At 41.0% G+C, this 20,579-nt stretch overlaps 1 protein-coding gene across 3 annotated transcripts in view; it reads right to left on the bottom strand.

Moving 5' to 3' along the window:
- RAB31 (RAB31, member RAS oncogene family) overlaps nt 1-20,579 on the bottom strand; it is a 67,181-nt gene that overhangs the window by 24,021 nt on the left and 22,581 nt on the right. For all 3 annotated transcript variants that reach the window (XM_074899228.1, XM_074899226.1, XM_074899227.1), the window contains exons 2-3: nt 15,216-15,295; nt 12,558-12,639 (exon numbers count right to left, since the gene is read on the bottom strand). In XM_074899228.1, coding sequence (XP_074755329.1) covers nt 12,558-12,639; nt 15,216-15,295 — 162 coding nt within the window. The remainder of the gene's footprint in view (nt 1-12,557; nt 12,640-15,215; nt 15,296-20,579) is intronic.

Raw genomic sequence — 20,579 nt, 5'->3', positions numbered from 1 at the left:
GCATGTTATTAAGAGAATTATACAAATGCCTCTTAAACACTGACAGGCTTGGGGCATCGACCACCCTTCTAGAATGCCTGTTCCAGCGTTTGACCACCTTCTCAGTAAAGAAATGCCTCCTAATGTCCAGACTAAACCTCCTGTGATGGGTACAGCTTTGAGCTATTCCCATGTGTCCTGTCACTGGATACCAGGGAGAAGAGATCAGCACCTTCCTCTCCCCTTGCCCTCCTCAGGAAGCTGCAGAGAGCAATGAGGTCACCCCTCAGCCTCCTTCTCTCCAAACTAGACAAGCCTAAAGTCCTCGGCTGCTCCTCACAGGACATGCCTTCCAGCCCTTTCGCCAGCTTTCCTGCCCTCCTCCTGACACAATGAAGGACCTTCACATTTTTCTTAAATTGTGATGCCCAGAACTGCACACAGTATTCAAGGTGAGACTGAACCAATGCTGAATACAGTGCGATAATCACCCCTTTTGACCGCCTGGGTTGTGCTGTGCTTGATGCACCCCAGGTGCTGTTTGCTCTCTGGGCTGCCAGGGCACACTGCTGACTCGTATTGACCTGTCACCTGACCAGGTCCCTTTCTGCAGGGCTGCTCTCCAGTCACTCCTCTCCCAGTTTATAGTTGTGCCCAGCATTACTCCTAGGTGCAGAATCCATCATTTGGACTTGTTAATTTTCATCCTATTAATCACAGCCTAATGCTCCAACTCACCTAGATCTCTGCAAGGCCTCCTGTCCCTCAAGAGAGTCAACAGCAACTCCCAGTTTGGTATCACCAGCAAACTTGCTAATGGTGCATTCAACTCCTGCATCCAGACTGCTGATGAACGTTGCTGGTGACCAGTCGCCAGCCAGGTGTAATCCTATTCACTACAACCTTTTGAGCTTTCAGCCAGTTCTTCACACAGCATACCATGAATCCACTCCTCCCACAGTTGGACAACTTGCTCAGAATAACAGTATCAAAAGCTTCACTAAAGTCCAGAAAAACTACGTTCACCACCTTCCCTTTATCCCGGGTGATCTTATCATAGAAGGAAATCAAAGTAGTTAAACAGGACTTTCCCTTTGTGAACCCACATTGACCATGCCTGATGACTGACTGCATTATCTTTAAATGCCTTTCACCCAGTATAAACTTCTCCACAATTTTTCCAGGAACTGACATTAATCTAAACAGGTCTGTAGTTCCCTGGATCTTCCTTCACACCCTTCTTGTAAACTGGAATAACACTGACCAGCTTTCAGTCTGCAGGGACCTCCCTACACTCCCAAGACCTTTGGTAGATGATTGAGAGGGGCCCTGCCATAACACCTGCTAGCTTCTTCAGAACTCTGGGATGAATCCCATCAGGCCCCATGGACTTGTGAACATTCAGCTGATACAGCTGGTCCCCTACAATTTCAGTGTCCACAAATGGAAGGTCACTGTTCACACACTTGTGATCCTCCAATTCAGGGGACTGGGCAGCCCAAGGTCTATCAGGATTATTAAAGACTGAGACAAAAAAAATGTACTGAATGCCTCCACTTTTTCTTCATCCCTAGTTAGATGACCATTTTCAACATGTATCAGTCCAATATTTTCTTTAGACCTCTTCTTGCTACTAACATACTTTAAAAAGCCCTTCTTGTTATCTGAAACAACACTGGCCAGTTTCAGCTCTAATTATGCTTTGGTCTGCAAAAATGAACCACAGCTTTGCATTCTTCCTGCAAAGCCTGACCTCACTTCTAGAGATCATACAACTCCTTTTTCTGTTGAGCTCCATGAGGAGTTCCTTTTTCAGTCAAGCTGGCCTACCCCGCTTCCTTCACTTACAACACAGTGGTATTGACTGCTCCTGTGCTTCTAAGAGGTGGTTCTTAAAGACTGACCAGCACATGTGGACTCCTAAACCCTCAAAAGCAGCTTCCCACAGTAATCTGCTATATAGCTTCCTGAATAGTTTGAAGTTTGGTCTCCTGAAGTCCAGAGTAGCAACTCTGCTGTCCTTTTTTCTCATTACACTCAACCATTTCATGATCACTGCGGTCAAGGCCGCCACCTACTATCACAATGCCCCACGAGTCCTTCTCTATTCACAAATAGCAAGTCTAGAAGGGCATCTTTCCTAGTTGGCTCACTTAGTACCCGCGGCAAGAAGTTACCTCCTACAAACTTCAAGAATTTCCAAGACTTGCTCATCAACACATGTGTTGCATTAAAGTATCCTGAAAATCAGGGACCTTAATTGTAGAGGGTAGATCTGACCTTTCATAGTGTATGCACACTCCTCCCAGTCTGTAAAGTCTGGAAAAAACATACTCTACACACATGCTGATTTGGTTTTAATCTAGATTACATGGTATTCATGAATTTACAAAGGCATCTCAGATAACAGTAATCACACTTCACAGGAGCCATGTAGTTAAACTCACATGCTCCAAATTCCTTCAGTACAGGCCCAGAAAGCACACTGAGAACCTGTACAATATCTTGGGAATTTCTCTCCCTTTTCTTTTGACCAGGTGACAAGAACACTTTCTATAACAGCTGTTTCACTGAAGAATATTGACAGTGTTAGGGCCAGAAAGTAAAAATAACCATAATTTGAAAAAAAAAACCAACCAAAAAACAACCCCCCCCCCCACAAAAAAAACCAAAACAAAACACAAAAAAAACCAAAAAAAACCAACACCCAACCAAAAAAAACCCAGAAAAGCAGACCCCCTCAATGGATCCTGGTCAAGTAGAACCAGATGCAGACTGTAACCAGGATGCAAACTACCGGTTTTTGGGTAGCATTAACTTTCAGCTGGATTCCAAAGCCAGGTTGTTGTGCATAAGATAAATTCCAGACTTGCTCAGTCAAAAGGAAAGGGTGGGAAATCATGGCTAAGGAAAAGGAGGAAGGACAGGACCACTAGAAGCCAGATTCACCTCAGTTTAGACCACACTCAAATAGGTCTGCACTTGCAGTACTTTGTGCACATGTCTGCTGGTACAGTCTACTGTCACTGGCAGTTTTACTCTTTCTTCCTATAACGGAAGCAGTAATAATTTTGAATTAGTGTGGGCAATATGCAGAAACAAAGAAAATTTATATCTTTGGAGATTAATCACTTCAACAGTGCATTGCATTTCAGTAACAGAAATGCTAAACAATGTCAAACCATGCTTGACCTGCTCCTTGTGTCAAGAAACATAAAAAGCAGTGACCAGAGGTGCAGCACGCAGGAGGAATGCAGTTCCCCTGCTATTTAAGGCAAAATAATCCATTTAAATATTTCAATTCCTTACAAGCTTGCAAAGAGGGAGGGCAAGACCACAGCGAGCTAGGCTCAGAAAGGCAACTGCCTTTGAAAGGCACTCAGGTTCAGTAGCTGTTGTTAACAAACAAGTATGATCTCCCTACTCTACTGAGAAGCTATTTACTTGCTCAGCTGACAGGATAGTTATTTCCTCTTTCATGACTCTACAGTAATATATTAGTTATAAGACTTTTTAAGAGGAGAAATAATTTTGTCCATGTCTGGGCAAGTAGCTTCAGGATTTGGGCTTTTTAAATATCAACTGATAGATTTCATCTGGCATGTAAGTTTATATTCCTATTTGGATAAACCTGACACTCAAGATTTCATATTTTACACTGGACAAAGTGACCAAAATGGGATTACAATGCATCTTAACACAACTTCCTATGATCTGTGAGGAAAAGAAAAAAAAATGTACTTTGAAACTGTTTAATAACAACTGAAATTACACTAGTAACAACTATACCAGTTATCGCAGTTCAGAATATCAAATAAAACCAAAATTAAATCCCCTTCATCATTCTTTTGTGCAGGCTAATAAACAAACATGATATACTATGTCTCCGTCATAAGAAATCACTGTTGTCCACAAGAAAACAGGAAAAGACTCTTTGCAACACCAAATAAATCAAAAGGGGTTGAAAAATTGTAACTCTGAGGAAGTTTCATGATCTAATAATAGACTTAACAAACGTGTTTTATGAGCATGGCTTTTCCAATATCACAAACATACTTGTAAAAAGATTATGCAAATAATTATATTTGATGCTTTTTTCTTTCTTTTTCTCCTCTTAAATCAGTGCTCAAAAGAAGAGTCCTCTTGAACCTTTTCCTGGCCTAATTACCTAGAGAGTCACGCAAAATTAATTAAAGGGATACAAAATACTAATGTGCACATTTTTCACCTGCCAAGGACCAAATGTGGGACAGATGCCCAAAACAAGCAACACACAAAAAAATCATCTCACAAAATTAAATCTCACAGGACTCCTTCTGTATTATAAATGACAATGTCTATAACCTTGATTTTATAGCTCAGTATTTCTGTATCCAGTAATTCCCAAGAAAGTTAGGAGAAACAGGAGCAGTTCAAGCTTTGGCTTGAGAACAGCTCTGCTTCTCAAGAGGGGCCACCTAAAATGCTCGAGCAGGCACCCCTGGCTCTGCCACAAGGACACCCAGGTCAAAACCCCAACTTGCTGGGGAGCCAGCCCCTCTGTAACCCACCCCCACAAGAGCAGTGCTCTGGCTGACATCATCCCTACCTGCAGTCAGCAGCAGCTCACATCGCCTTGGGCTAATGGGGAAACACAGACCCAAAACAGTCTTCTACTGGCTCCCACCATCCCAAATAACCACACTGCTAACTCAAATCAAAAGCTGATGAAGGTCCAGCCTAAAATAATTTTGAGGTTTTTTCCATGACACTTTTACAGCATTGTATTATTTTGACAATTAATAAACTTCTGAATTCCTAATTACTAAATTACTTGTAATTTACTTGGCACCTTCACTTACTGAAATTCAAGCATCAGTGCTTGCCTTCAGCTGAAATATGAACATAGAGCAGTCACGTAGTCTTAACTTTGCCAGTCTGCTAAACCAGGATCTTTCAGTCTGAAAATAAGGTAACGTGGAAAAAACAGGGTCTAATTGCTTTTCTCTGTGCCTGGGTCCAGCTTCAGTTCATCTTTTCTGACTGCTGGTGACCAGGTTTGTAATGCAGAACTCTAGATGTAAAACAGCCTTAACTGCACATTACCCAACATGTAACACACTTCTCATGGCTGCATCATACACACATAATCATCTTTTAAGCATTAAATACATTCACAGGTGGCTTCCTCCTCTGTTTCCAAAAAAATCACCCACAACTTTACAGCATATATTTTTGTTGGGAGTCAAAAGGTACAAGGACTTGCTGCTTTACTACTGAATTTCACCCCCACTGTTTCCCATCAGTTTCCACCATAACCCTCTAGGAACTCGAATACCTCCCATCTTTGTATAATGAGTACTCTATCATTAGCAGCTCACCTACTATGGAAATCTAGAAGTCCTGTGCCTCTCATTCAGTATCCACAAAAAGTTTGCCTATTTGCAAATACTGATGCACTTCACTCATTAAGCCCATTCTGCTTCCTTAGGGATTGGTAACAACTTGTGAGGCTGAGGTCACTAAACCATGCAGCACAATAGTTAAGTAGGAGTACATTTCCCAATTCAACAGCTACACTCAGGCCAAAAGGGCCATTCAAAATGTAAGTAAGAAACTTATTTTACCAAAGACACACCAAAACCCAAAATCAATGACTTGTGTAGCTTCATGCAGACTTTTAAGACTCTCTTCCTTAGAGAACGCCACACAGCATGCTACATACCTACACAGTTGCATCAGTACTGGTGAAATGCTAACTGGATTCGGAGAACCTTCATACTCATGCTCCCCTACCAACACGTCCACTTTGCACTTGCAGTTCATCATCTGCCATTAAGGAAGAAGTGGTGAAGCCTCATGTGCATTATGAAATTTCCTCTGAAAGCAGGTCCCCTTTTTCTCTCAGGATCCAACTAGAAGCTGCCCAACCTTACAGCTGTACAGCCCTGCAGCACAGAGAACAAATTCAATCTTAGGTGGTGTAAATCCAAGTTCAGCATAACCAGAGTGGTTCTGGTTAATTCCAGGAGTATTTTGGGATTCTGCAACCCCTCATCTGGCCATCTCACTGAAGTCAACAGAAGCTTTGCCCCTGCAAAGGGCAGAAAAATGGAACCAACCAGCCATTAAGAAATTTACCACCTATTTAAGAGCTCTAGTAGTATTTTCCTTTCTGTTTCCTGCATATCTCATCATGGAGGGGTATATTTGGTTGTAGGTAATGCTTTTCACATTTCCTTTGTACTAACAGTACAGAATGGGGAAGAAAAAGCCACAGAATAACCATATCGCAATACTTAGAAAAGAAAAACAAATTCAAGGGAACAAATTCAAGGGAACATAAATCACGCCCAAGCTGTGATAGTGAAAGTCTTTTAACCATGTCTTATGTAATGCTGGTTTAGAAAGCAAAACGAAGGCCAAATAAATATAAATACAAAAAACTACCACTCTTGCCTATTTATATAGAGGCTGACAAATGCTACTGAAGACAGTCTGGATTCAGTCAATCTGCCAGGCACAGCAGGGAACAGTAATTCATGTCAGCAGCTCTTTGCACCATCCTGTAGTGCTAACACCCCAGTGCTGGCTTACTGCCACAGCAGGGCTGTCTCCTCCAAACTCCAGAGCCAAGAGGAAAAAAATAAAACCAAAAGCAACAACAAAACCTTCCACAATTCCTCTATTGGGTTGCTTTTACCATCCTAGACTATAAAGAACATCACTTGATCTTGTTACAAAAGGATTCGAATTTTGCCTACAAGCATGGCTGAAAAGGGTAAGGATGCATAAAGTAAGCCGAATCAGACCAGCGCTCAGCAAGCATTACGCACCTTCTCACGTCAAGGGCTAAATTCAGCTAAGATTTTTCCACATGCTGCCTTTTCAAGCATCGGCAGGTGCACCGCAGCACAAGATTTGCTTCCTGACAGCTGTAATCATATGACTAGATTTCATTCCCATTCTTGAAGAGATGCTCTAAGTATGTTGCACCTGAGCGGCCAAGATCAAACCACCTGGCTCCTCTCAAGGTCAGAGATCCTTACACTTTCTTTATCTGGGTTCTATTGAAGTACAGCCACACCTTCTCGCTGTCTGCTAGCCACTTACATGTATGGGCAGTGACACAGCTCTGCAACTTCCTTTCTCTTCCTATTATACACACTCATGTTGCTAGACTAGGACTTTTACGCACCTTGGTCCCCTCACTCCATAATCCATTCCCAGCCTCTCTTGCAGGTGATTTTGGGTGTCCTGCTTCTCCCATCCTTGGTCCTTCCTGCCATGCCACCCCCAAAAACCTCTTCAGACCCATTCCCAAACCCACCTGAAGCACATTCCTCATGACACTTTGGCTCCCGTTCCTATAAACCAATCTACTGAGGTTCTCACAGTGAAAAGCATGGTAGACCAGTGGCAGAAACACATTACTACCAGCCTGTTTAGGAGATCTGCCTTAACTGCTTCTGTGGATCAGGGAAGAGCCAGAGGTTACCACCACTACTCCTGCATCGCACAAGCTCATTGAAGCAGCCCATACACCATGAACAGTACCTATTCCACAGCTTGGGAGCCTCCACTTGCCCAAGCCTGGGCATTTACACGTCACCTTGTTCCTATCATCTTCCAGGCAGCAGCTGCCAAACAGAAAATTGGGGTGTGGAGAGAAGCAAAGGCAAAAAAACAGAAGTGTCAAACAGATTACCCTGACACATAAGCTTCTCTCACAAGCAGCAGCACAGGGAGGGATACAAAATTCCTAACATTCTCAGCTGGCAAAGAGCAAATGGAAAAATGTTGTGCATGAAAGCCACTATCAGATACCATTTAGCATTTCATAACCTGGAGTAGTTTTCCCTTCATACCTGAAGACTGAGATTCCAGTTCTCAGGATTCACAAGCTGAATAAATCAGGAAAGATCCATCTGTCTCCGACCTACAGATATTTTTTTGCTAGTTAAATTGAAGAAGATATATATATAAATGAAGATTTTTCTCAAATATGTAAGAATTCTTAAAGCAAAAAGGAAAAATCCAACATTTTTTGATAACCTTTTGAAGATATTTCAAATAACCAGAAAACAAATTTTTGCAACATCACAGAAGTGATCTGTGATTAGCCCTTCTGAAGTTTTACAGTCATTAAACAAAGGGTGCAAAAGACACTACACCTATACTGCAGCTCACTGTCAAACTACACATGGTAGAAGTCTGTTGAAGCTTCAGAAAAAACACATCCATGTGCATCTCTTAAATGATTTACCACGCTTTACGCTGACTCTAAAAATAGTAAAAGTAACATATTCATTTACAAGCTCTAATGCCACTGGTGCTCTCACAAACGCACATACTACCATATCACTTGCTGACCTTTGCAGCATGCAAACATCAGCTCACTACAGGAAGGTCCTTACACCACATACAAGGAACCACATCCACAATGGGCTAAGCTGAGGGTCAGAGAGTCATCAGAGTCACCTATATAAAACAGTAGAGCAAAATTCAGGCCATGTCTTGACTGTGCAAGTAATTCAGTTGCTGTAAAGTCCTCTCAATTCGAACAGTCTGGTTTCAGAGGAAGCATCCATACTCTCAGTGATTAGATTGATCAGTTTAGGTGAAACGTCCCAGTCAAGACTTCGGCAAAGATAAGTCCTTCCCTCAAGGAGCATTTTCACCTCCCACCTTGTGACACTGTCTCTGAATCAGCAGGACAACTACTGTCACTCAGAAAAGAGGGGACTATAAATCACTGTAGGTATCTCATCAGTCAGCCTTTTCCTGGAAATGGAGCAGTTTAGAAAAAAAAAAAAAAGCCCACAACTCAGGGTAATTCCTATCAAGGTTTAAATTGGGCTCAAGTAATTGAGGTTCCTTCTATTAAACAAAATTAAAAATCCCAGAGTTCAACACAGTAAATTTAAAAAGGACAAAGATAAATTTTCCTGCCCTAGAAACAGGGCCCTCAGGCTCCCTAACTATTTGCTACAATATTCCTCAGCTGGCAAAATGGAAAGCTGGCAGCCACCCAAGGTATTCAGACAAAGCACTGCAATTAGAAGCTACTTAGGGCACCATGAACCAAAATATATGCTAATAAAAACATCATTAACTAACTTGTGAAGAGACTTCTTAGGGGAGCGAACCTTTGCTAACAGTAACATAATTGTCGTGCATTTAAATCCTGGAGTCCACAGCAACAATTTAAAGCTGATGGGGGAAAAGTGAGATCGGGAAAAAAAGTGACATTTGAAAAATAGTGTGGTGGAGGGAAAGTGACTCTGAGAAACAGAATAAAGCGAGTTTGTCTGATAGCACACCAACACAAAGCAGCTGGGTCCGCAGAGACCAGTACTTAGGCACAGAAAAGTAGGGGGATTTTCTAAAGTGTGCTGACAGTTTAAGATTCTCCCTACCCAAAAAGGGAAAAGGAAGAACATGATAGAAGGATTAAAGAAGCTTTCTCCTCTTGTAATCAAGTACAATGTGAATTCCCCACAGCGAGAGCTGCTGGAGAGCCATGTACCCCTCTCCAGGGTCTCCTCCAGGAAGCAAGCTAAGCATTCACCCCCAAGGCTCCGATTGAAACGTTTTTGATCTCCAGTTTTTGCTGTGTTATTGTCATTCTGCAGAAGTGATAGTTGCTTCTTACTGTCTACAAAATGGCAATTTTGGTTCCTTTTCTACTCTGCCTACAATTCCAAGTTTCCTGACACAACAGAAATATTGTACCTTATCCATATGAATCTGAAGTTATGTGTTCTCCATGATCAACCTCTGACTGGTTGGTCTGTATATTAAGATTCTTCAACTAACTCAGCTGTTCCTAGAAGCTTTTAAACCCAGCAATGACCAGCATTTCTGAAGGCTTGCAACATTACAAGTGGCTATCTGAATATCAATTTAATGCCTTAAGGGGGTACTGAGTGCTTCCAGCTGGCTTCTCCGAGCACCTAGGACATGGCTCCTTTTCAGAAACAGCCACATGAATTTTCAGTTTCTCCCAAGTGACTGAAGGCAGCCAGGAGACACATGGGTTCTCACAGGGCATGCCTTAAATAAGGGCTTGTAACTAAGATATTTAAGAGTGGTTTCTCTAAACTCTCCAAGCTGGCAGTTTCCCAGTTTGTTGCCCAGAGAAACTCATGAACGAGGATCTCGGAAGTGCTGCTGCTGCTGTTTCTGCCTGCCCGCTCTACCATGGTTAAGGTTTGAGCTTAACTTTCATGGCATAAGTGAGGCTTCAGTTAAATCTGACTCAGGGCTCTTCTGCTGTGAAGGCTCCATGTCAGCACATAGACACAGCACCAGCTGGCACAGCTGGGGAAGCACAGCACACCCAACTCCTATGCTTGGCCTTGTGTTTAAGAGAATGAAGCCAAACAAAGGCAATGTTGAAAGAGCAGGAAGTCCTAAACAATGCTATCAGCAGTGCAGACAACAGACAAAACTTCCAGACTTTAGCAGTGGAGCATAAAGCATCAACAAAGAGCATGAGAAGGACAACAGCTCTCAAAGCAGAAACCACTCGGAAGACATCTATTAGTATACTACGAAAAACAGTAATAGGCCCACAGGTTGGGTTAGGCTGGAAGCTTTGGGTCATTACTATTGTTCAGAGGGTAACAAGAAAGAAATTAGCAGGGGGAGACATTTGTTCTTGAATAGCAGATCAAAAGAAGCAACACATGACAAAATAACCAGAATCCCAGATCAGATTAAAGTGAATAAACTACTGAGAAGCCCCATGTGTTTAGCTGTAAAATGGGGATGTTCTAGGACAGAGAATGACCTGGAACAGTATGGACCTCACCTTAGAAAACTTGTCTGCCTCAGTACCTAGGACTCAGCATCAATTCTGTTTACAGTGTCACTCCAGTTTCCTGGAGTCCTAGTGAAGGATTGAGAATACATTGTGTAAACACAGAAGAAAAAGATGGCCCCCGGCCTAAAGAGGTTATATAATTCATGATTACACATGAAAACCTGTAACATAACTTATCTGTAACAGATTCTGAAAAATTTAACATGGTTTGTGGTGGTCACTGCTCATCACTGTTGGACACCAAAAAAAAAAGGAATGCAGATGTTTGAAAAATGATGAGCCTAAAAAAAATTGAGAGGAAACATAAGGGACTAGATGGGAAGGATGGATTTTGTGTCCAAGGGTCAGAGCTCAGTCACAGATTTCCTGCCTCAAATGAGGCATCATTTAGTTCAGTAAATATGGCTTTATTAATATTCACCTACTTTAAAAAAAAGCTTTGAGAGTCTTAAGACTATGTGAGAGAATAGATTAATACTTATATCTAAATGTCAAGAACTGAGTTTTGTGTGCTGAAGAGCTAAAGGAAAAAAAAAGCAAGCAGAGTGGGGCATTGGAGGGAAGACAGAGAGAAAATAAGCAAGGAAACTCAAACCATGGGAAAGAACACTGAACCTTTGCTACCTCTTGCAATAATTAGCCAGTTATCAGCTCCAGATCATGCAGAAATGGAACAAACAAGACTTAAGGGAAGGAATTATGCTATACTTCAAATATGTTTTTCAAGATCCGTTTTCCCATCATAAATAACATACTGAATCACTGAAAGTCAACAGATTTCACCAGGGCCACTTTACATCATGCTGCACATTGTAAATAAAAGCACAAGCATTTCCTGCACTTAACAGCAAAAATCTTCATTGCCCGCAATTCACATACAAGGTATGGAGAATACAGTGGGATGTATCAGGACTGACATTACAGCCTGTATAAGCATCTCATTTTACCTCAACCTAACATGAGCATAGCTACATTTTTCTATGAACAGGAACAATAAAAATTCACAAGAAAGTCTGAAGATATTTTAAAATGTGTGCATGGTTTTTTCCATTTCTTTCAAACTTCTCAAGATAAATGTGGGCATATACTAAGAGAACTCTACAGTTCTACAGCATATTACTACATGCTACCACATCGAGGCTATTAAAAGAAACAAATGACCAATCACGTTTACATATAGTCAACAAGAACTAATGCCCACAAACTCTGTTATGGCTTTTTTGAAAATCCAAAGGAAAAGCTACTTAGAGTAATTCACTTCACACACTTGAGAAATCAAGATGAAAACCCTAAGTGGTTCAGGTTGCCAGTGCTAATTTCCAAAATAGTCACAGCGGACACAACCTGTGTCCATATTCTATGTCCCAACTCACGACAACCCCGGAGTCACCACCTAAGCTCAGACCACCCGCCAGCCCATGTGCTGGAAGTCAAGTGCTTTCCAATGCCAACAAAAGCTGCCACACGTAAACCCAATGAAACCAGTGGGGAGCTGGAGACCATATGGGCACTGCCAAAGCTGTCTTGAAGAAAGTGGCTGACAGTTCACGCCAGGCTAAGTGGTATGGTCAGCCTGCCTCTGCATTTTCCTCACCTGTGAAATGGGAACCTATATACTTGGTGACTGCCAACCACCTGCTTCGCAGAGCTTTGCAAAGATTCAGCAGGTTTATGCTTACAAAGTCTTCTGATGATGAAAGGTTTAGAAAAAGTATGCCAACACATTAAAAGAGAGCAGGATAAGAAAGACATACTGCAAAGTGATACTCACCCGTTCCTGACCAGCTGTGTCCCAGATCAGAAATTTATGAAGCTCATTCCCACAAGGCACAGTTTTAGTCATGAAGGATGCTCTGAAAAGGAGGAAGCAGCAGAAATTTATAACGTGACAGTCACTCTGAATATGTAACCTACAGAGCCTAGCCAGTTCTGCAGGGTTAGACTGCATATGGGAAACTCCAAAACCTTGATAAAATGCCTACAGAAGTGAAAGACTCCATTTTCTCAGATAAAATATATACCTATATATGTATTTTAAAAGAAGGGAAAAGTCTCTAAGGTTCAGAGGGCATTTCTGCATGGGCCCAGGAACACAAATGCTCCTGCTGCTCACATGCAGCTTCTGCTGCTAGCTAGTTCTATCTCACTGACATGGACTTGAGAAAAAGGCATCAGCCAGCATCATACCAGGCAACAAATGTGCAACTTTTCAGTTAAAGGCAGAACACTGGATTACCATGGAACAGAAAAGTCACCTGTTGGAATGCATGTGGTGGACAAATGGAAAAAAGTTCTTCCCCCTCTCATCTCAGGTGAAGAAATCTTCATGGCTTCTTGTATTTTTTGTAGGAAATTAAATTCGTCTGTTTTCACAGCATGATTTTTCTTCTTTTAGGTAAGAGGGTTACAAATTTATAGGGTTTTTTCCATATTACAGCATTTCAATTGAAAGCTGGGTAGAAGAGACTGCTAAACTCTGGCAGATTTATTTCTCCCATCCCACTTGGACACTGCTGAACAATTTCTGTTGTGGTAACTTTTTTCCTGGCTCATAAAGATGCATTTGATATGATACACTGTCATTACAAAAGCACTGAGTGACATATGACTGATTAAAACATTTCCTGAGAATGATATACCAGAGGTCTCCTCTACAGTCATCTGCAAATTGCTTGAATTTAACAATGGTGAATTGCTTATAAAAATATCGAGGCAAAAAATGTGTAGCATTTTCTCTGGTTGTTTTCAGGCTGTGTGTTTTCAGTTGTTACTCTCCTTCTCAAAGCATTAAGCAAGACTTTAGAGCTTCAAAAACAGGAACTTTAGAGCCACAGCACCTACTGTAGATTGCAAGGATTCTATATTTAAAACACCTGTTCAATTTGGAATAAAAATTAAAACCTTATGTATATAGAAGAGTAATTATCACCTGTGTGCAAGCTAGCCATCATATTTTAATCTTCAAGTGGAAAAAAAATCCCTTTAATTTTCGTAATTATGATAACAGAGAGAAATTATTTTTCTATTTGAACAGAAGACATTTATTTAGCAAAAACAACTACTTGGGGAAAAATGCCAATGGTGACTGAAAAGTCAATAACCATTCAAGGTCCCATCAATTCCTTCACTGCAAACAAGTGCCCTTCAGTCAGTAATGTTATTCATTACATGCTTCCTTTCTCTCTGTCCATTTTTCTCTATTAATTATATTCAGGAGTCTAAAATCGTCCTGGAACTTCAATGGGCAACTTCCAGCTGAGACTCCTTCATGCATCAAAAGGCAGAGCTTTGGAAAATATCGTCTAACCCTCTGGACAACACAGAGCAATCAATAACAATCCACAGACGATTTAAAACAGCTCTAACACACGAGTCAGATCAGCCCTACCCACCCAAATTACTCCTCTGTGAACATTAAATATTAGCTTCCTTTCCTGTAAGGGATCAAGAATTTTCAAAATTTTCCAGATAATGTTGGACGTGGCAGATTTGTCCCTAAGATGTTAAAAGAAAAAATTTTGGAATCAAAATCAACTACAGGCTTCTAATGGTCCGACACATGGAAGCTTGACAGTTTTTAAAGAACAGGTACAAATTATACTTCGTTTAAATTGCGTTTTCCCTATTTTGAGAAAGGCCAGATAATGTGGCACATCCTAAACCTAGACGAAAGTATGTCCGCACACAGGAACAGACACTGCCCATGTTCCAGCCCAGCCTGGCAGGCCACATAATGTAGGTACATTAAGGTCTCCCCATGGTTCTTCTGCCATTACTCAGTTATGGGGTGCCCTGGTCATTGTGCAGATCATGGTCTCTTAGGTTGTGGGGTTTCAGTTCTTTAAGCTACGTGGATCAGATTTGATATCTCATGGACCAGTGGGAACTAAAGTGATATTAATCCTAAGGTCCTACGACCAAAAAACAAACCTCAAGTGGGAAACTCTTGACAAGACAAAAAGAGTTACCAACTGAGTAAGACATCTAAGAATCTCTTGGTGTAAGATGAGTGAAGAAAAATGAAACAGAAGAGCTGGAAGTCAACAGCCATGCACAACACAAGTCAATACAACGTGGTTCTAGATCACCCCAGAAAAGAGGCTCTTTCAAGAAACACCATTCCCAGGAGGAGAACTGGCACAGCTCTGTCAATTTAGTTTAATTTTGTAAGTTTAGGGCATCTCTGTATTCCCAGAACAGGGAGCGCAGAGCAGACATGGTTTGGGGCAGTCCAGACTCTCTAAATAGGCAACATGAGCTGAATGACATTAAAGAAGAGTAAAGAGTTGAATGAGATTGATAAGACAGAGAAAAAAATTATATACAGTATTCAGAGCCTTCCAAAGTAAGGAAAAAGAAAGTAGCTCAGCAGAGGGCAGCAAGTTAAAAAATACATAGAAGTAAAAAATATATTATGCGTGGTACTTACCCAATAGTTGGGCTAATATTGTGATCAAAGTGGTCCTGGACAAATCGACAAACAATGCTTGATTTCCCAACCCCAGTATCCTGAAAATAAAGAAAAGCATGACAGTGAGTTCAGGAGACCCTAGACACCAATTCTTCACCTGAAGAAATAGTCAAATATTAATCTGTGAAATTAAATCATCTCTACTGGCAAGTAGGGCAGGTTAAACATTTCAAAAGAACAGCCAGCACATGGATTATCCTTTTCAAATGTCAGCATTGTGAATGAAGCTCCCTGGTCCTCTTCCCAACACTCCCTTCTCCCCAAGCATTCTTTTTTTGGGGTGGATTTTATACTCCTGTTGCAAGGACTGCAGTACTTCAAGAATAGCCGTTTACATGGACGAGACAATTCTGTGCTTTCAAACACATGGTACATTACCCCGCAAAGCCAGAGAAACAACTTCATTCAGGCCCGTCGCAAGGGCAGCCCGACTGTGCTTCCAAAACAGATTACTAACACCAACCTTTTAGTAGATAGACAGCACTAACTTAGTGGAACTAACTTTTAGCAGCAAGACAAGCAAGCCTGCTTGGTGGAAACTTTGCAGAGGGTTCAGGTGGTTTTGAAAAGGCAGGAATCCAAAGATTTGGATCCCCGGAGATGTGCAGCTATCCCTGTGCAGGTTGTGTTACCAGACTGCGGTGAAACAGCATAACTTTAAATGCAGCGCAACTTGCTCTCTATACTGCAATGTGGCAGGCTGCTTCCATCTGCAGGAACAGTCTTCCCCCCCCCCCCCCCCCCCCCCCAGTAAGGAAAAAATAACAGCAGTACAGTATTGGGATAAAACTCAGAATAACAAGGGGTGGGTGGAGAAAGCTTGATATTTTGCAGAAATACTCTTTTAGGCATTTACAATATGAGCAACTTCCCCAAAATGCAGTATTTTTCGGTTTGCCTCTGTTATTTCATGAAGCCTTAGATGGTAGGTAGAAGAATTTAAATTATACAAAGGAAGACAAATAGCAATATTGCTATGTCTACCACAGAATTGTAAAGATCCTCCTAGAGACAAAAAGGATGCCAGGAAATCGATCCTGACCTTTCCAAGACATTAACAATGACAGCCCAGGGTCCAATCTAACTCATTAAAAAGTCAATGGAAAGTTTTCTATTAATTTCATTGGATGTGATAGCAGAACTACCAGATTGTACCTGGTAGTTCCATTTGTATTCACAGTTTAAGACACTTGACTAATTTACACAAACTTCTCAAAAACTACCAAGACAAGAGAATACAGTTTGTTGAGAGCACTACACATATAACTACATACTAAAAAAAAAAAAAAAGCAGCCTTTGCCCACACATGACTATATATAAAAAAAGCGCCTTTGCCTTTCCTGCAATCAATTTTGTAGTATTTTATCTTTTTTGAATATGAAAGAAAAAGAATGCCTGTATTTAGATTTCCTTCACCATGCTTAAATGAAACTATCACCACTGCAAGTGAAGTCTTTAGACAGCACTTACTAGAAAACCATCATTTAAACTCTTGTATTTAATTCAAAGCTGTCCTTAGTCATCTTAAAAGCCATAATAAATGCTCATACTACACAGACGGTTGTTTATCTACTGTGTTCAATCAATAGGAAAAAAAGATCAAAGAGAGAAGCAGTGTTTAAAACCAGCCCCATAGTCTTTGATCAATACCAGCAACACATCTTGTTGCTATTCCCAAATTTTGCCTTCATTATCGATTCCAGCTGACATCTCTGTATAATTACTAGGCCAGGATGGCAGAGCACTTAAAAAAAGAAAAGTTCCTCTGTGACGAAACTGAGGATCCAATTATTATTCTGGACTTTTTAACGTTGTGGAGAAACCAGAACTACCACTCACTGAGTGCGAAGAATTACATTTCCCTCTTGTGGGGACACAGTTTCTGCCACCGTGTTTGAAACAACACAGTGACTCCCATGACCCAATGACACTTAAGTTTCATGTATCTCCTTCAGATCCCTTGATGGGTCACTCAGAAGGGCAACTGCAATTACAGCTCCTGAGCAAGAGGAGACCAGCCTCTGGCAAGGATGCGACATCCACAAGTGTGGATTAAAGCTCAGCTCATTTTCCTGGAAGCTCCTACCTCTTCATCTTTCAGTTCGTGTTCTTACTAATGTTTCACGCTAACATTAAAGGAACTTTCGAAGTTTCCATTGCTCTCGCAACAAGCACAGTTCAACTCAAGCTATGTCAGGCACACCAATATCGCTCAAGAAGCTTAAAGGCATTCTTACACTTTACTCCTGGGGTTGCTTGGACAATCGAGAGGGCTAAATTTACCCCTGGTGAAAGTTCAGTGAAACCAATGGATGTGGACCACAAATGAACCTGTCTTTAGGATGACCACTGTTGCAGCCAGTGGCCAGCGCTCTCCAGGAGCCAGGCAATTTACTGCACCAAGGGGTTCAGTTGAAACAAGCCCTCCTAGCTTCTGTTTTGTTGCCTGGAGGATACAAACGGTCAGCTACCAGAGTATAATTAGAGCACAGAGGGGAAGGAAGTAAGAAAGAAAACGCTTCCCACTTAAGGCTGTGATTATCATTCCATCGCAGGATTTGAAACTACTTAGCCAGTTTTCAGTTCACATTACCATACCATCAAACAAGACACTCACCTGCCTGATAGCAAAGCAAATCATGGTGCATGAACACTGGACAACAACTTGCACACTTAGAAATCTTCTACTGATAACAGACCTTATCTTTTATTGACAATAGGGAACTACCTTTCAGGTTGATCTCGCAGAATTCAAGGAAAGCATGATTGCTTCAAAGAAGCAGAAAAAGTATTCACTTCTCACCAATGCACCGAAATTAAACCTCCTTGATAAGGCTGTACAAAGCCTTCCTGCTACCATCCGCTTTGTCCTTTGCTGTTAAGGTCTCCCTCTAACATACATTTTTCTAACATCTGACAGGGATGATCACCCTTGTTCTGTTCCTTTTTCTTCAAAGGATTATAACAGACTTGTCAAGCCACATGCCTGGGTAGCATTCAGGCATGCAGATGACTTATTTTTCAGTTCTCAGATTTCTGCTTTTTGGCAGCTTTTTACACCCTCTAATCTGTTTTTCTTTTTCGTTTTACTCCATGTTGGTGTACATATAACATCAAACATACACCAAGGAATAACAAGGCTTATGTAAAAGGTCACAGCAGTATTGAGCTGAGTGGATTGGACAAGTTTCAGAGACTGAAAACATGTCCTCAGGAGTTATGTCGCACTTTAGGGACCACATCCTGCAACTCCTCAGAAAAATCCTTATTCACAGTAAATCCAAGGGCTTCAGCACTACATTGACTCATCACAATCAAGAGCAGACCACTACATGAAAGGAGAGGCAAGAAAGTAATAAATATAATTATTCTGAATTAAGGTGTTCAAAATGCATTTGATGAGTCACTCATGGGACCAACTGCATGTTTTGCTCTTCTCCTTTCTTCTTCATAAGCCTCATAGCACACTTACAAAAGATCAGTTATAAACTGCACTGTACTGAGATAGGCAAAAGGGGTGGGGTGATGAGGAAGGAAAGGAGCAGAAATGTAATCCACAGTAAGTAAACTGCTATTAGTTCAGCAGAAGAAGTAACTACAACTTCAGAATCTCCCACTGGTCAGCAAAATGGACATGGAAATCTGAAGCCCTATCAGATGTTTCTGATAAATACAAGGAACCAATGCAAGCATGACTAATTTCTGATTCTCACCCTTTAACCCTGAAGAGATGTTCCCTATTCTTCTAAAATCCCTTACCCACAGATTTAGGCATGACAAATTCAAGAGCACCAGGATGGAGAGCAGCATGCCACAAAAACCAGTGCTTCCACCCACACTTCTGCTCACGGAGAACCACTGCACTTGGCTCTTCTCAGCTCACATTACTGTAAAGGAGATGAGACTGTATTTCAAGCCAGTGGAATTACACGATGCTGGCAACTCATTTGCAGGCAAACAACAACTGAGCTGCTGATTATTTCTGGCTGATTTGCAGCAGCATAGAGGAAGATTTAAGAAAAAAAAAAAAAAGCAGAAGTTCAATAGGAGCAATATATTAAAAAAGAAAACCATTTTCCCATTACAAACAGGCAATTGGCATATTCCTTTGTCCATTGTTCCAGATGCATTTATCCTGTCAGAAAAAAACTAATACAAAAAATTTAGCTCTTTAATTTAAATCTGGATGTCTCATTTATATCTTTGCAAAAACATAGGGCCCAGTCCTCCAAGCACTTTTCCACACTGAAGGGAACTATACTATTCTGTAAACACATCCTCAATCAGGACATTAGTGTTTAGCTTTCATATAATAGCTTTTAACAGATTCAGATGGGTCAAGCTCTATTGTGCTGAGCAAACTACACTCTTCATGTAAATTCTTTTTTACATCTGAAATAGAATAAATGTTGAATTCACAAAAAAATCCACACATATCATGACTGATGACTAAACAGCAGCCCTATAATTATGCACACTGCTGCAAGAGCTTTTTTATTCTTGACTACACAGAATATTTCTGTGCTATGTTAACACATAGAGCTTTTTTAATGGATGTAAAATTAAACCATGCAAAAATCCTTTTATGACTCTAGAATTTTGGAAACACAAATAAATCAAGAATACTAGACGGCACTTCGCATGAGGAAATGACACACTAAGAATGAAGATACTGAAGAAACTGCCTTCAGTCCTCCTACTTGCAAAGTAAGAAAAAAAAAAAAAAAAAAAGATCATCTGGCTTGTAACCACCACGGATCTCATGACTAACTTCCCATTTCAGCTTTAAAAAAGGATTGCGATACCCTGGAGACGGGTGCCACAAAAATCTGCATTGAGAAGCAATGGAGAACTGACATCTGTAAAATAGGGATCCAACACACAGCTCCTTCAGAAGGATAGAAGTTTTCCCATCAGCTTAGACAGATATCAGGATTCAAGTCAATCCACAGTACTTCAATTTGTAATTTTTACAAATTAAAAATGTCTGTCTCTCCGAAGCATTTCTCATTATAATCAAGATTCATTGAGACACCATCTACAGGCAAAGGTCTCATTAAAACTGACTGGGTTTAACATGTGTTAGTCTTACATATCCGAAGAATAACCAAGTGCTCAAAAAAAGCAGGTAAAGCAGATGTCATTTCAACAATAATACTGAAAACATTTGGAAGTGTTAAGTCTTTATCCTTTCCCATAAGCAAGAAACTGATGCCATGGCACATCTGGCTTCCACTGAACTCAGGAGGACTTCCCTGCACCTCACAACAGAAATGCATCTGCCCCTCAGGACCCGTTTGTGCTGGGGCCCCCCAAAAGCT

This window comes from Athene noctua, chromosome 2, assembly GCF_965140245.1.
Source record: "Athene noctua chromosome 2, bAthNoc1.hap1.1, whole genome shotgun sequence".
NCBI lineage: Eukaryota > Metazoa > Chordata > Aves > Strigiformes > Strigidae > Athene > Athene noctua.
The sequence above is the reverse complement of the archived record's forward strand: the minus strand, read 5'-3'. Positions and strand labels throughout refer to the sequence as shown.